We start from the raw sequence: 17,355 nt of genomic DNA, 5'->3' as shown, positions 1-17,355 counted from the left end.
GGCTCATGCTCACACCCTAGTTATTCATCCCCCAATTTTTATTCATTTATTCAAAATATATGTATTAAGTGTTGCAAGACACTGTGCCAGGCTTTATGATGTGTTGAGAAAACAAAAATGAAACAGACCCCGGTCCTTCGTCATGGAACTCACAGTCTTGTTCAAAGCAGACACAGGTTACACATGTTGGTAGGTACTTCAAGTTAAATCTTAATGTGTGCTTGGGGGTTGAACCATGAGGGCCATGCAGACTGTGTGAGCCAGGGAATGACTTGTAGAGAAGTGACCCTTAAGCAGAAGTGTGCAAAATGAAGAAACATGAAGCAAGGCAAGAGAGAAGGAAGAGCACAGCAGATTCAGGGGGCCATGTGTGACCTGACTCTGAAGTGAGAAAGAATGAGGTGATTTAGGGGTGCCTGAGAGGGATCTGCTGATAGAGCCAAAGTCAGGGAGATACTAGCGCAACATAAGGTCAGCCAGCACAGGGGCTCATTTCTTGTTACACTTGGAGTTTTTAACCTGACAGCAATGACAAGTCATTGCAGAATTTGGGGCAAATGATGTAAAATCATAGGGGTAGTTTTTAAAAAATCTCTAGTCTCTTGATTAATCAGATTAGAAACATTTTACCTTTTGCAGTCTCCTTATCTTACATAACAATAGCTCTAGTGAGGTTTGCGTGTGGGCAAATATTCACTTTGTCTTTCTACCCTCCAGGATGCCCAAAAGGATTCTTTGGGAAGAATTGCAAAAGGAAATGTAACTGTGCCAACAATGGCCATTGCCACAGTGTATATGGAGCCTGTTTGTGTGAGCCAGGGAGCTATGGGAGGTTTTGTCATTTGAGTAAGTCTAAGGCACTAAATTTTCTCTGTGTGTGAAGCCAGAAAGCTCAGAAAATTACTGAAAATATTTAGTGTCAACTTAAAGAAACATCCAACATCAGAGTTTTGAGCTTAAGTTTTAATCAAGGTCTTGCTGAAGACTAGAGCCCAGGAGACAGCCACTCAGTTAGTTCTGAGGAAACTGCTCCAAGAAGGTAAGGGAGAAGCCAATTTATTTATATATATTTGTATCCTTCCTTGAGCTTGCCAGGTGGCTTGGTGGGTAAAGAATCTACCATCAATGCAGGAGATGCAGGAGACACGAGTTCCATCCCCGAGTTGGGAAGGTCCCCTGGAGGAGGGCATGGCAATCCACTCCAGTGTTCTTGCCTGGAGAATCCCATGGACAAAGGAACCTGGTGGACTACAGTCCATTGGGTCACAAAGAATCTGACATGACAAGCACTGAGTGAACATGCACACACTACCTGCCCATACTCATCTCATCTAATTTTAGGGTTGACTTAATTGGCACCACACCTGTTGTGTGATATTTTACATTATTATTCATTTATGTAAAGTAAAATGCCTTATATATTATTAAAGAGGAAGTGCAATAATATGAAATACCCTGACATTTTTAGTGTTATCACCAAGTTATGTAAATCCATCTCTCTGTAAATATTTTAAGGTAATTAAAAAAAAATAAGACTCTACTAAAAAATGTATGTTGTTGCTCAGTTGCTAAGTCATGTCTGACTGTATATATACATATACATATATATATATATAAAAACACATTTTGATAAAAGAATCTGGCTCTTTGAAATTCTTCCTGAGATATGCATCTACCCATCTAAGGGCGTGTTTATCCAAAGCACAGAGTGCCTCATCCTGTTTTTCATCCTGAATTTCTCAGAGTTTACTGTTCATAAGCAACTTCAATGGGTTAGGACTTACCACTTGTGGAACAAAATGGTGAGCAGCACATCTCTTGTTTTTTTACATTAGACAAAGGAAGAAAGTAAAAAGCATAGCGTATTTTATACAATCATATTATATACATATCACAATTTTTGTTTTAGTCTTTATTTAGCCTCCTTACATTATAGAATCTATATTTTGATGAGTGAAAAAAAATAATCTGAAGTCTTTTTCCTAGTTAGTGTTTACCTTAATATTGAGAGGGAGATGTTAATAGTTCATTTAAGTGGACATTCCACATTTTATGAAAATTAAACATCAAAAGTCCAATACACTGAGTTCTAGTGCAAAAAAAAAAAAATCCCTAAAATGTCTAAATCATGCTATTCATTTTGCATTTGTGACCAGCAATCACATACTGTCAAAGATGGAAGAAAACACCATCACCAATACGTGTTTCAGCTTATCAGCTATCTCCTACTGGGACAGCTCTGGGTGCCCACCTTCACATCCCACCTTGAAACTGTGCAAGTCCCTGTGAACCTGAAACAGTCTGCACCTCACCCTTCCACCTATTCCATAGTCCCACCTTTGAAAATCCTTCCTGAGTGAACCTCAGTAATACTGTGACCTATTTAAAATATCAGAGACCTTTTAGAGTCTTACATTGTATTTTTAGTTGAATGTCCATGGACCTTATCTATTTTAGAAAAGGCATGCCCCTTAAAAACAGAATAAGCAGTGAATTCTCCAATAAGAGAGCCAGTGAAGGCTTCAGAGAAAAACAAGCCTGGGTCTGAAGCTCCAATACTTTGGCCACCCAATGGGAAGAGCCGACTCATTGGAAAAGACCATGATGCTGGGAAAGATTGAGAGCAGGAGGAGAAGAGGGCAGCAGAGGATGGGATGGTTAAATAGCATCACTGACTCAATGGATATGAATTTGAGCAAACTCTGGGAGATAGTGGGGGAGAGAGGAGCCTGGTATGCTACAGTCCATGAGGTCACAAGAGTCGGACATGATAGCAGTGAACAGCAACAACATGAGAAAAGGTATGGATGAGGAACAGAGAACAGGAGAGAAGACATGGGTAAATGAGAACAATGCAGGTGCTGACGATGTATCACAAAGCACTGGATTCCTCCTAGAACAAACCTAGAAAAAAGATAGCATCATTTCTGTTATTGTTCCAAGGTTAGAGGATACATCACATTTTAAAGTAATAATTCTTACATTTTTCATGAGCTAATATCAGATATTTTGGTGAAAAACATTCAAATCATAACTCATCTGCTCAAAAATTTAAAAAGCAGATGGTGGTGGTGGCAATGGTGGTTAGCAATTGGAATGTGATCCTCTTAAGAAAAAAACATACACATTCCAGGTCTTCAGGACTCATTGCTCAGACTTGAGGCTTCATTTATTAATGCCATTTGCTTGGCCCTAAGAGGCTTGAATTTGCAACCCTATATTAGTTTTCTAGTCCTGTTACAGTGAAGTACCACAAATTAAGTGGTTTAAACAACAAAAATTAATTGCCTCATAGCTCTGGAGGCTGGAAGTCTGGGATCAAGGCGCTGGCAGGCCACATTCCTCTGCAGGCACCAGGGGAGGAACAGCACCAGGCTGCTCTCCCCTAGCTTCCTGTACTTCCCTGACTTGTGACAGCAGAACTCCAGTATTCGCATGGCATTTTCGCCTCTTGTCCAAATTTCTCCTATTTATAAGGACAGTAGTCATATAAGGCTGTAAGTCCAGCCCACATCAGTATGACCTCATCTTAATGAATTATGTCAGCAGCAGCACAATTTCAAATATGACCTCACCTTAACTAATTACATCAGCAAAGACATAATTTCCAAATGAGGTCACATTCTGAGGTACTAGAGGGAAGTACTTAAACGTGTATTTTTGGAGGACATGTTTCAATGCATGGCAAACCCTGAGAAAATGCTAGATTACCAACAAAAGATTTCTTCTTCCACTTTTTCCATTTTTTCCCTCCCTAGTGCTATGTTCTTAATATACTCAATTGTCACAGTTAAGTATTCCATGGTATAAGTTGTCCACTGAACCCCTGTTCTATAAGCTGAACCAGAAAGAGTAGGGCCTGGAAACTAATCTAGGAAAATTAGTGCTGGAGAGTGAGCAAGAAGCCCACATCAAGGAAGACAATAGCTCTGAAAGCTGCTGGGGGTTGGTGGGTCTAGGAAAAAAACTCAACACAGAAGACGCAGGAAGGATGAGGAGGTATCGTCCAAAGAGGACACTATGAACAGTGCAAAGGGGCCCTGTTGATAATTTTGTTCTGCGTTAAGGGGTAACTCTGTCTGTCCCTGGTAACTGAGGCAAAGACCACCCTCCATGGTGGATTGTAACCACCACTTCAGATTACCTCTGCTAATAATAGCACACATTAGCAGATGCTCATAATTCCCATCTATCAGAAAGTCAAGTGGTTTATTTTGTCCTCACCAAGCAGTTTTCCACAGCAAAGCCTATGCATGTATATAATACAATTTGAGCCTGGAGGGCACTTGAAAGATCTTTTATTTCAGTCCTTTAGACTCCTGTAATGTGGGAGAAAAAAAATTGTCAGTTATATTTTGGAAAGGAAATTGAAGCACTAAAACTCCTCAAAAAGATAACGAAGATAACAGTGTGTTTTCCTGAATGCAAAGGTGGGACTTTCTCAATTTAGAATTCCTGTGCTGACTAGCATCCCTAAAACTCAACAGCATGGGGAAAATGATGAAGGAAAGGCAAGCACCATTTGCCAAAGATGTGGCCAAGATAATGGTGCTGTCAGGATGAAGGTTTTGGGTCATCTACATGATGTAGAATTATTGCAGATTACCATATAATGAAAGGGAATGAAAACAATGGCGAGCCTTCCCATCAATGCTTGTCTATCATTGCCAAACTGCGACACGATGGATATGGGGCCTGGCAGGCATTAGCAGCCTTTGGAGAATATAAACTACAGGCACCGATGGAGTACATTGAGAAGCAATTTCTCTCCCAGAAGCACCAAAGCCTTTTAAGTAGTTCAGGCTTCACTGTTCACATCCAGTTGCCAAAAAGCAAATGAATTGCTTGATTTGAAAGACATTTGTTTCCCTATTTTTTTGGCAGCCAGGATGATCCCCTTGTTTTTCCCATAATCAGGCCCCACAGAACTACATGCCTGTGCACTCACAATGTAAAAGAAACAAAGCATGGTTTTCAGGTGACCGCTTTGCCTCAATCTGCTTGCAGACTGTCCCAAGGGGGCCTACGGAGCTGGCTGCTCTTCAGAATGTCAGTGTGTGGAGGAGAACACCCTGGAATGCAGTGCCAGAAATGGCAGTTGCACCTGCAAATCTGGTTACCAAGGCAACAGATGCCAGAGAGGTACAATCTGATGATAAATTTTCTTTCTTCTCTAATAACAATGCTCAGCTTTGGTTTAGCACCAGCTGATCATTAATTAGTTACTCCACCCCACACAGGTCCTTGGGAAATCAGTAAACTTTATCAATCCCCTATTTGCAGGTGAGGAATCTGAGACGGGGGCAATAAAGCCATTTAACCTTGTCTTCTTAGCCTGTGATGTTAGCTCTGTCCCCTTGCTGGCTTGAGCAAGGGAAGAAAGATCACATTGCAGAGAATCTTATCCTAAGAAGATGAGAGCTGGCCAATCACTTGTTAGAGCTGAATTAATCAAGTAAGGGCTGCTAGCTTTGAGAGTGAAAGAATAATTTTCTTTACATCTAAAGCTGGACTGTTCAAACAAATGCAATGGAAACCATAGAAACATTTTGAAAATTTTAAACATGATTATTAGTGTGCTCCTCTCTGAAATCTCTGTAAATAATTTATTTATAAATCTATAAATACAAAAGTTTGTGTGCAGCATAATTCCAATGATAAGTAACGTGTATAGATACATACGTGTAGGTGCATATAAAATTTGGAAAAAGGTATTCCAAGATGTTAGTAACGGCTTTCTCTGGATTGTGGACTCACGGAATGCTTCTCCTAAGGCATCTGCATGGCTCTCTCATTTTCTCAAAATGGATTGTGTTACCTTTTTAGTGAATCTTGTCATTACCATGCTACTCAAAATTGCAACCTGCAAGTCTCTTTGAACATCTATATTTTTCCAAAGTGCTTACCATCATCTAACATACCATATTTTCTAATTATTATTATGTCTAATGTTTATCGCCTGCACAGTTGCTGCTAGAAGCTGAATCCCAACAAGGGAAGGGTAGTTATTTATTTACTTTTTACCAAAGTATCGCCAGACTATTAAAACAATCAGGACATATAGAGGTTACTCAATAATTACTATATTTTCTTAAATAAATATATGTGTGATTCAATAATTTTTATTCTTTTTCTCTTGTTATTATACATTATGAATTAAGCAGTTCTTACTCTTTTATCTAGGGGAAATTATCACAGTATTTATTTCCTTTTCACACATATCAGGTCTGAACATATAAGTACAGTTATCACAATTAATGGCAAGTGAACTTTTTGCCTGTGAAGTGATCCAAAGCAATCTCGTTTAAAATCAGAAGGAGATAATAGATTTGAATGGAAGCCATCATTCTATTGGGTCCACTTACAGAGGCTGGGCCTGGGGTAGAAGGTTGTCCTTGACTCTTGTATATTACACATTACCCTTACATTATCTTCTTCACAGGGTCTGCAGGGTTTGTCCAAGCTGACTGAAAGGGAATTGGGGTCTTCCAGGTTGACCTGTGGCTGTGGACCCGGTTGTGGAACTAGAGTATGTAAACAGCAATGTTCACCAAGATTTTGTAGAGATGAGGGCTTTTTATGTAGCTGGATTGTGACTGTCTAGGTAATGACGAAGAGAACTTGAGGGAACAGAGGGCTGACATTATACAAATGCATTGAACATGGTATGAGAGTGGGTCCCATTCCAATATCTAAACCTCCTTCTGCTTCAACTGATTTTAAGCCTAGAGTCAGCCCCTCATTCATTTCCCTACTAGAGAAGTTGTGCCCTAGAAGTCAACACATGGGAGATAATATCATATATACACACCTGGGTAAATTTAATTTATTCTGATAACATTTTCTCAAAGCAACTGCTGAATACACTATATTGGAAAATGCTTTTGAGATTCCCACTGTGAAGGAAAATGAGTTGAAAGTATATGTAAATCAGCAAAATAGAGAGGTCACCATAGTCTCAGGAAAACATATTATTTTTTAATCAGATAACTTTGTCCAATTCTGATATTTTTGTCTAACCACAAAATGAAATTATGACTCAGACTGGAGTGGGTGAACAGGATCACCATGATTGGCAGCTAAAATCAAGGCAAGAAAAGCTCTCCAAGTGTTGTTCATGATGAAAATCAGGCCTGTTGTTCTTCTTTCTCTTTTTTCAAAGAGTGAAGTAGCCCAAGTGCTCCTAGAGCCAAGCATATCTTTAAAAATCTTGACTCCAGACCTGTGTCTAGATTGCAGATGAATACTTAATTAAAGACTGCAAATTGTTTCAATGGCACTAATGAACAGTGCTCTCCATAATCAGCACCAGGCCTTATTTAGCCCATCAGTGATGACTTTTAAGAGCAGTAGAGCTGGTTTCTACACTAATCTGTGAAATAGCAAAAAAGAGAGAGAGGGAGGAAAAAAAAAACTAACATCTTTGCCTTGCATTGATTAGTTTGTAGCCTGGGGTATTTTGGACCCCAGGTGCAGACAGACTTGACTATGGAGGACTCTGGCCCAGAAGTCTCTTGAGTCTCTCTAAAGAGGCCTGTTCTGCCTTTGTGTCACCGTTAAAAGGACCAATTTTTCTTGGACTAGTTCCATATTGATGAACTTGAAATTTTGAACACTGATGGAACCCTAAGAGCCGGTTAACTGACATGAAAAGTGCTGAGTACTAGTAGTATCATCACGGAAGTTGGGTGTAGTGACTGAGAGCACCAATTTCACAAACCAGTTCTGGATTCCAGTACTGACTTTGCTACTCATTAACCGTGACCCAGAATAAGTCACTTAACCTCTCCAAGTCTTAGTTTCTTATGTAAGTGGAGATAAATTTGCTATGTCATATAGGGATTTTTATGAAAATGTCAGCTAATTTATGTAAAATGCTTGGCACAGAAGAAGTGATCAATAGATAATAGCTAAGAATGGTATGACCCTAAAATAATTAATAATTCTGTTATTCAGAAGCTCTGCCCAAGACTCGAAGATACTTCACAGCCAAATTTGGTTTTATGTAGCTTTCTATAATTATCACATGTTTAAGAAAGTCTCACTGTTTTCCCTGTGTTAAAAGCATGCTTTCTACCAGGTTTCAAATTCCAGTGGTTTCAGTGGAGACTGAAACCTCTAACTGAGCCCTCAGTAGTCCCTGAAGTATTAGCCATCCTTTTCTAGTTCAAGAACATTCAAAAAAGCAGCACAAGTCTCTCTGTCTCCCCTTTATACATTGCACACTCTTATAAAATACAGAAATTACAAACCTCTGGAATGATTATTCTGGCTTAGAAAATAAGCAAAGACTGGGAAAAGAGGGTTCAGGTGGAACAAATCCCAAGCACCACACCTTCCAAGCTTCCTTTATAAATTACATCTCATTTCAGATTTTGTTCTGTGCAACTGCCTCCAAAAATATACATCAAAATTGCTTCCATTGTTCCTGTCTGAAAAACCACATTTTTAGCAAAAAGCCAACCTCTGTATGTGTGTTTCCAAAGTGACAAGATATGGCCTCATGTTGATTTCTTCATGGAATATTTTGGAAGTGTGATAAATCCTTAGGGGCTACTCTGAATGTTTCTTTCTTTGCAGCTCAGTCACACACACACACACACACACACACACATTTTCCTACTCACTTAGGCAACAGCAGAAATCCGGGACCACATTGAGATTTATTACAAGGTGGTAATAAATAGCTCCTTTCTTTCTTTCTCGTTTTATTTTACAAGCCTGCCCTGATGGCCTCTGGGGATCAGCATGCCAATTCTTCTGTGGACCCTGTGAGAATGGAGGTCAGTGCAACAAAGAAACTGGAAACTGTGACTGTCTTCCTGGTTACATGGGAAAAGCCTGTACCCTATGTAAGTTATTAACCTAGACTAGATGACCAACAAAGTTATTAAAGTTGATAGCTTTATAAATGCTTTTTCAAAACTGCTCTGTGAGCTACAGTGTAAGAGTGTATGTTTTAATTATCTGTTGTATAAAAAAACCTCAATACTTGGTAACAAATCCTGCCAAAACCAACTTTTAATTTGATTCTTTGGATTGATAAGATGATTCTCCCTCTTGTCTCACCTGCAGTCACTGGTGGCTGCTTCTAGCTAGTAGGTCAGCTGGAATCAGGGATATCCAGCCTTTTCTGTACATAGCATTTCCACAAGGTTACCTTGGTTGTTGTTCCGTTGCTAAATCATGTCTGACTCTTTTCGAGCCCATGGGCTACAGCCTGCCAGGCCTTCTGCTCCCTCACTATCTCCTGGAGTTTGCCCAAGTTCATGTCCATTGAGTCAGTGATGCCATTCAACTGTCTCATCCTCTGTTGCCCCCTTCTCCTGCCCTCAGTCTTTCCCAGCATTAGGGTCTTTTCCAATGAGTCACCTCTTTGCATCAGGTGGCCGAAGTACTAGAGCTTCAGCTTCAGCATCAGTCCTTCCATTGAGGATTCAGGGTTGATTCCCTTTAAGATAGACTGGTTTGATCTCCTTGCTGTCCAAGTGACTCTCAAGAGTCTTCTCCAACAGCACAGTTCAAAGGCATCTATTCTTTAGCCCTCAGTCTTCTTTGTGGTCAACGTTCATATCCGTACATGACTGCTGGAAGTTAGCTTGGGCTTCCTCAAAGCATCACAGCCTTAAGACAGCAATCTAAGAAAGAGCATCCAAAGGTGGAAAAGCAGAAACTACAATGTCTCCAAAAGCCTACCTTTGGAAGCCACACATTGTTACTTCTGCCACTTTCTGTTAGTTAAAGTAAGTCATAAGGACAGCCAGATTCAAGGGGAGGAGAAAGAGATTCTACTTCCTGATGAGAGGGGTAGTAAAATCTCATTGCAAAAGACCTGCAAGCTAGGAGATATTTGGAACCCATCTATCATAGCATACTATTTAAAGTTATACTGAAAGGCACTTTAAAAATCTGCTAGACTGTATTTCTCATTCTTGTCAGAGTGGGAACAGATTAGAGACAGATAAAAAGTGATTAGTCAAACTGAAGCTGCTTCAAAGAGTGTGTAGCACTACTACTTTGCTATCTCCTTTTCTGCTTGTAATTCTTGCATAACCTCTGTTAACCCTGCCTGTATTGCCTTCTCTACTCCATCCACCATGAAACAGTTACTTGAAAACTTGAGAAAAGCTGTGGGCTGTATGGTAACAATGGTATTTTTACATTACTATTTCAAATGTTTCTGATCAAGGTTAGCAGAAGTCTAATGTTTGGATTGTCTATGATAATATGAGATGTGAACATTGATCTGAATTAGCTGCTAGTGCTTAGAATTTTCTATAAAGCAGCAAGCAAATAAAAGCAGAAACTTAAATGTAAATATAAGGTGTAACAGTAGGGTAGTATTTAGCACTTAGCTAATCATCTGATCATTTGGGAAAATGCATGACTGCCCCAAGGATAACCCTCAAGCAAGAGTGATAGAACAAGGTTGTTGCCTGATGATTTTTCTGGATATAACTAGATCATTCGTACTTTAGGACTGTCATTCTGGCACTGTTGACAGCCTTTCAAAAGGTATAAATTTTGCTAGTGCAGCAGTTGGCTATCCCTAGCCTACTTGTTTCCTTAAAAAAAAAGCTTAAAGGTAATAATTTACATATTCAAAAGGTAGTAACTTGCTATTTCCAAAGTGAAGTTGACATTTTCTCTTGCCTAACTCAATTTTAATGAAATAATTATTAAGCACATAGTGATATATCTGTTTCAATTGTCAGGTGATATAAATAGAGTATTTAGAAACAAGGAGAGAGAAAGATAAACTGTTCATTCTTTACTTAATAGTCATGTTACAACTGTCTTCCATTTGAAGATTTCAAAACCAAGGAGAATATATTATGAAAGTCCCAAGAGATTTTTAGGTGACAATTCTAACTTTATTGGCAATCTGATACATAAGATAATACATTGATTTGGATAGGCAAAAATATCCCCCAACTTCTAGACCAGTTCAATTTTAATGTTATATGCTATTATCTGATTTTACACACACAGATAGAAACACAAATTATATAGTAATCCTAATAGGATATTTAGGAAAATGAATGAAACCAAAGCATAGGACTCATTAAAAATGCTTCATGTACTCCACAAGAAATGTGTGTGGCATTTAAAAAAGGGGTTTATGTTTGAAGAAACGCATATATATTTTTATAAATACTCTGAAAATGGTGCTTACAGAATTTTAAAACTTAGTTATTCTGCATAATGAACTGTAAAAATACTTGTAGACTATACAAGGTAATATGTTTTAGAGGTAGTAGAGACAAAAAAGCAGTTCTAAAGATATTGGCTTTATATAAATTCAAATTATTAGAAATTATAAATACAAATACTTGGGCAAAATAATTCCTTTTTAAAAGTGTTGCTTTCACTGTGTGAGAAAACTCTCTGGATTGTGGTAGACTATACATTTTCTTTCTTCTTGATAGACAGTATCAGGGTTGGTGACGGTTATGGTTGAATAGACACTCATACCCTTGATGAGAATGTACCATCTCTATGAAGGTTTAGTCTCATATATCAGGCCTGTTACCAAATAATCTCAGAAGTGATCCCAGCTTTTTCTTTATCCCAGTATTATTTCTACTAACTAAAGTACAAAATAAAAGTAACCTACATAGCCACCCAGAACAAGAATGAGCAAGCAAATCCTATAACACATCAATGGGCTATTCTGAGGCCATTAAGATTCATGTTTTGGATGAATGTGTAACATCAGGAGAATTGACACTAAATGTACATTAAATACATTTAATGTATTTTCTCTATAAATATATAGAGCATTTGTAAATTTGTAAAAACCTGTACACATGTATGTGTGTGGGAAATTGTAGTAGAAAGGAAAGCAGTTGTTAACAATGGCCATCTCTAAGGACTATTAGTGAATATTTTTCTCCTTTTTACATTTCTGCCTTTCCCATATGTACTTCTTAACTATTTTTCCCCTTTACAAGGGAGAAAATATATCATCTTCAGACCAATCACACACTAAACACGTAAGATAATTGTCTATTCTTAAAGTATCATCTGGTGGTCTTAACTGTTCCCATATAGTGAAGATGTGTGTTCTTCAGTCCAATTGATCTTGTTGCTCTTGTTTTCTCCTGTTTCAGATGAGCTGGATATTGAGCATAACTTGACAATACCACTAAAATGCTTTAAGAAAGTAGTAAATGTTTCCTCTGGACACTTCACTTCCCTTTTTTCAGAAATCCCATATTCCTTTCCCTTAGTCATTGTTATTACTTCTCTAAATTCTGCCATGATTTCTTATGCGTGTTTACAAAATAGACCCCTTCACTATGAAGAAGAGAAAATTAGAAGAGAATAAGGGAGAAGATACTGAAAGGGGATGTGTATGTATGTGTGTGTGCTTGGTCTTGGTCGTGTCCAGCTCTTTGCAACTCCATGGACTGTAGCCTACCAGACTCCTTTGTCCGTGGGACTTTTTAGGCAAGAATACTTTTGTGGGTTGCCATTTCCTACTCCAAGGGATCTTCTCAACCATGGATCAACCTGCGTCTCTGTCATCTCCTGCACTGGCATCACTGTGCCACCTGGAAAGCCCCAGGTAGGGAGATAGCAATTCCAAATACAACTTTTAAACATATGATCAAACAAGTTTTAAACATTATATGATCAACTATCATGAAATGATGATTCATCATGAGGTGATGATGGTCAAAATCATTAAGTGCCATGAAAACCCTAATAAACACAGCTGTGAACCTTCTGTAAACAAATTGATAAATGTTTAACTACTGATTCTCTGAAATATAAAAACCCTGTTTTGGTTCATTTGACAATTGCCTGTGTAATATTCCCACCAAGGCAATTTCAAGCAACCAATATGACATCAACTGTCTCAGAAAATTCCCCAAAATTTAATAGGTTGCAAATTAACCACTGGCTTTCCAAGCTGGTATTAACAGCTCCAGTATACCAGTGGCTGGCAAATAATTGTAGCCTGAAAACTTAAAAATCTGAAAGTGAAAGTGAAAGTCGCTCAGTGGTATCTGACTCTTTGTGACTCAATGGACTATATAGTCCATGGAATTCTCCAGGCCAGAATACTGGAGTGGGTAGGTAGCCTTTCCCTTCTCCAGGGGATCTTCCTAAACCAGGGATGAAACCCAGGTTTCCTGCATTGCAGGCAGATTCTTTACCAGCTGAGCTACAAGGGAAGCCCAAGAATGCTGGAGTGGGTGGCCTATCCCTTCTCCACTGGAGAAATCTGAATGATTTCTTAATCTTTACTTTCTGTTTTGATATTAAGAATTCGTAACTTTTCAGGTGTTCATTTTTCCTGTTTCTAAGCAGGTGACTAAGTTGACATTTGGGTTGAATTAAATTAACCAACAAATAGCTTCAACCAACCAAAAATTTGCTATCAGGCTACTCTTTTTTTTTTTTGGAATAAAAATTAATTATTTAGCTTAATTGATTTGAGATTCAAAAAATAGACTAAAAATCATTGCATTGCTTTATGTGTAAATTCATACCCCTTATCCTTTTTCTCTCAGTTCACGTAACTGGAATATTAACTCAGATCATGAGGAAACAAGTGGTCCCTCCAACAATCACTAAGCTGTTTTCCATCTTCCTGTAACATACCTACCCTAAACTAGGGCTAGCATCTCCTAAAAAAGACAATTATCTAAGATAGAAAAAAGAACACTTGTAAAGTGAAATAAGATAAAACAAACAAAAAACTATTAGAACAGTTTTGAGTGTTAAGCATCACCAGGCACAAAGAGGTGAGGTGCGATAATATACTTCCAACCTCTCTGAAGCAATCCTCAATTTGATTTTTAAAGTTGCTATAAAATAAATTGTATTTAAATAATACATTTCCCATCCTTCCCAGCAGTGAGATGCATATCCTTTACCAATCTGCTTCTCGGCAGGCGGTCCAGCCTGATGAAGTATCAGCAAAATGTCAGCTCCCACAGAGAGGTGCAACAAGAGGCAACACTAAAGCAGTGACAGGCCTTTCAAAAAGCTATTGTGCAAATTCAGTTTTAAAATAGGGATGTGGCTGAGGGCTGACGGGTATGTCATTACCAATGCGTTCATCTCCCCATCGTCTATGGGAACGGAAGAGAGTCACAGTGCAGTGATAGAAGAGCTTTACGTTGAAGAGTGGTGGGTCCCGGGGCTGCTCTTTCTCCTGCTTTTATCAACATCCATAATGTCTCAGTTAGATCTTTTTAAAAACATTCAAACTCTTGTAAATTTATAACCTTCAACAAATTACTGATGCCTTACAAAATTCCATAGAGTTTTAAGCCCATCATAATTTGCCTATTCTCACCTGTATCCCATATACATTTGTCATTCTCCCAAGCACATGTGCTTTTAAAATATGGTGCTGTTATTCATTGTTTTTCCCCTAAATAATTTTTTCTTCCTTCATTTTTGTTGCCTGTTAAAATACTTCAGGGATTTTTATTTTTCAGTATGTGTAAACAAACAAACAAAACCACTAAACCCTTTCATTGCCCTATGTAGCATTGCCCATCATAGTATATTATAAGTGTCTGTTTATACATGATTAAAATGATCATTCATTTTTTGTATTCCCCAGGTCTTGGTTTACAAGGGATGCTCATTAAAAATTTTCTAGATTCAATTAAAGAACATTCTTGAAACTCAGTAGAGCAGTTTGGAATTAAAGTTTCATAGAAATAATCCATCAAGTCAAAAATAGACATGAGAAACAGAGTTTATGAAACTGAAAAAAATGTAACTAGCCTAAATAAACCAGATTGAATTGCTAGAACTTTTAAGATAACAGTAGTGGTGCAAGGAGAAGGAAAGCTTTTTCCAGGCACCATAGCTTTGTTGATGCTCCATTTCTGAAGGAACTTTTCAGAAGATTTTTTCAAAGGCTTTAATGACTAATAACACCAAACACCATTGAAGATTTTTGTGGTTCTTTGCTTCTTCTCAAGACTTTAGATTTATGCTTTTCTGTACTCACCTCCAGTGTATGCAATCATTTCTTCTGAATATAACAGAGCCACATTAGAATAGTGAATAAATGTCTGTGGCTTTTAGTTTTTATAAACAAAAGGGATTTAACTAAATAATATACAATATATAATATCTATGTAATAATATATAATCCAATATGTAGTAACACTGTATAGTAACTATAGGTATATGCTGTACAATGATAATAAATTGCTCCAAGCTCATGCTAGTTGAGTGCCATTTGTATGTTCACTGTATACATCTTTTTCATCAAGGTATGTGTGTGTGTGTATGTGCGTATACTCAGACATGTCTGATCCTTTGTGACCCATGGACTGTAGCCTGCCAGTCTCCTCTGGCTATAACATTTTCCAGGCAAGAATACTGGAGCCAGTTGCCATTTCCTACTCCAGGGAATCTTTCCAAAGCAGGGATCAAACCTGCATCTCCTGTGTCTTCTACATTAGCAGGGAGATTCTTTACCACTGATCTACCTGGGAAGCAATATCCCTATTTTATGAATGAGGAAGCTAACTCTAGGAAGAATTAGGTAACTTGTCAGGAGTTATGTAGTTAGTAACTGAGGACTAGATAAACAATAAAGTCCATGCAAATGCTATGTATAAGGTGAGACTATAGGTATTGATATTAAATAGTGTAGCTGCCTGCTTGTAAAAATTTAAAGAAAATAGAGAAAAATTATGAAAAACCTAAGAAGTCAGGAAGTTTCATTAAGGTTGTCCTTCCTTTTTTTTGGCCTCATATTTGTAGGTTGACAGACATAGCCAAGAGCACTGTTGAAATATCAAGTGCCATAGGAGCCTATGCTCAATTTAACAACGGAGGCAGGATGTTTTTTGTTTGTCTGTATGCAGCATGTCCAACTTATTTCCACAACCTAAGCTGCCTGCTGTACCACATCAGTAATGATAGTTCTCAGCAGGACCTTGATACCAGCCGGTGTATCTGCCTGTCCAACTGGACTGAGCCTGCTGACAGAAGCTGTAAATCAGAAGCAGATTATAAGTCCTGTTCATCATCTAACATAAATAATGACCCAAAGAATTTTCTTTGCATTTTGCACTTGCTGAGTGGTCTCACAGTTTTTCTGTTTTTATAGATCTGCCCACTCTAAACAGTGTTTAAAATTCTCTTTGTGTGTTGGTAAATATAGCTGGCTAGTTGTTTACCGTAATCCATGATTACACTTGCTGCTTGCTTCCAGAGCCCTAAATTGAATATCTGGCAGAGCACAAAATAAATTCTTATTTCTACACAGTGAGTCATCAAAAAGTTCTACTTTCCAGTACACACACCTTTCATATATGTAGATACACAGACCCTTTGTGTCTTATTAGTTTTGTTTGTGGTCACTGTGTTTTGGAATTTTTTATCTACTATGACTGAATATTTAGTTTTACTTGTTGAACATGTACTCATTCTAGTACTATAATTTTTTAGTGTTTAAATATAAGGACTAGTATGACATGAAGTGGAGAAGGCAATGGCACCCCACTCTAGTACTCTTGCCTGGCAAATCCCCTGGACAGAGGAGCCAGGTAGGCTGCAGTCCATGGGGTCGTTAAAAGTCGGACACGACTGAGTGACTTCACTTTCACTTTTCACTTTCATGCATTGGAGAAGGAAATGGCAACCCACTCCAGTGTTCTTGCCTGGAGAATCCCAGGGACGGGGGACCCTGGTGGGCTGCCGTCTATGGTGTTGCACAGAGTCAGACACAACTGAAGCGACTTAGCAGCAGCAGCAGCAGCATGACATAAAGAACACTTTATGTTCTAATTTGGTTTGAAGTATGAAAGTGTCCAGATGCCATTATTTCCTTCATAAGCAAAAAACTTGTGAGTCCTGACCTTATATCTTCTCTACTTGCAATAGATGTGTACTTATTTTGCCTTAGTTTTCTCATCCATAAAGTGAGACTAACAAAAGACCCAACTCACTAGATTCTTAAGGATTAAATAGATTAATACCTATCATACCTTTAGAAGGCCATTCAGCACAGAGCTAAAATAATCACGATGGTGTGATCACTGACCTAGAGCCAGACATCCTGGAATGTGGAGTCAAGTGGGCCTTAGGAAGCATCACTATGAACAAAGCTAGTGGAGGTGATGGAATCCAGTTTGGCTATTTCCAATCCTGAAAGATGATGCTGTGAAAGTACTGCACTCAATATGCCAGCAAATTTGGAAAACTCAGCAGTCGCCACAGGACTGGAAAAGGTCACTTTTCATTCCAATCCCAAAGAAAGGAAATGCCAAAGAATGCTCAAACTACCGCACAATTGCACTCATCTCACACGCTAGTAAAGTAATGCTCAAAATTCTCCAAGCCAGGCTTCAGCAGTATGTGAACCGT

The 17,355-nt window shown here is 38.4% G+C and overlaps 1 protein-coding gene across 1 annotated transcript in view; it reads left to right on the top strand.

Annotated features, from left to right (window-relative positions):
• LOC102265950 (multiple epidermal growth factor-like domains protein 6) overlaps nt 1-17,355 on the top strand; it is a 694,000-nt gene that overhangs the window by 582,682 nt on the left and 93,963 nt on the right. The window contains exons 16-18 of the mRNA XM_070360521.1: nt 718-846; nt 5,008-5,142; nt 8,721-8,852. Of these exons, the coding sequence (XP_070216622.1) occupies nt 718-846; nt 5,008-5,142; nt 8,721-8,852 (396 nt within the window). The remainder of the gene's footprint in view (nt 1-717; nt 847-5,007; nt 5,143-8,720; nt 8,853-17,355) is intronic.

Source organism: Bos mutus, chromosome 1, assembly GCF_027580195.1.
Source record: "Bos mutus isolate GX-2022 chromosome 1, NWIPB_WYAK_1.1, whole genome shotgun sequence".
NCBI classification, from domain to species: Eukaryota; Metazoa; Chordata; class Mammalia; order Artiodactyla; family Bovidae; genus Bos; species Bos mutus.
The sequence above is the reverse complement of the archived record's forward strand: the minus strand, read 5'-3'. Positions and strand labels throughout refer to the sequence as shown.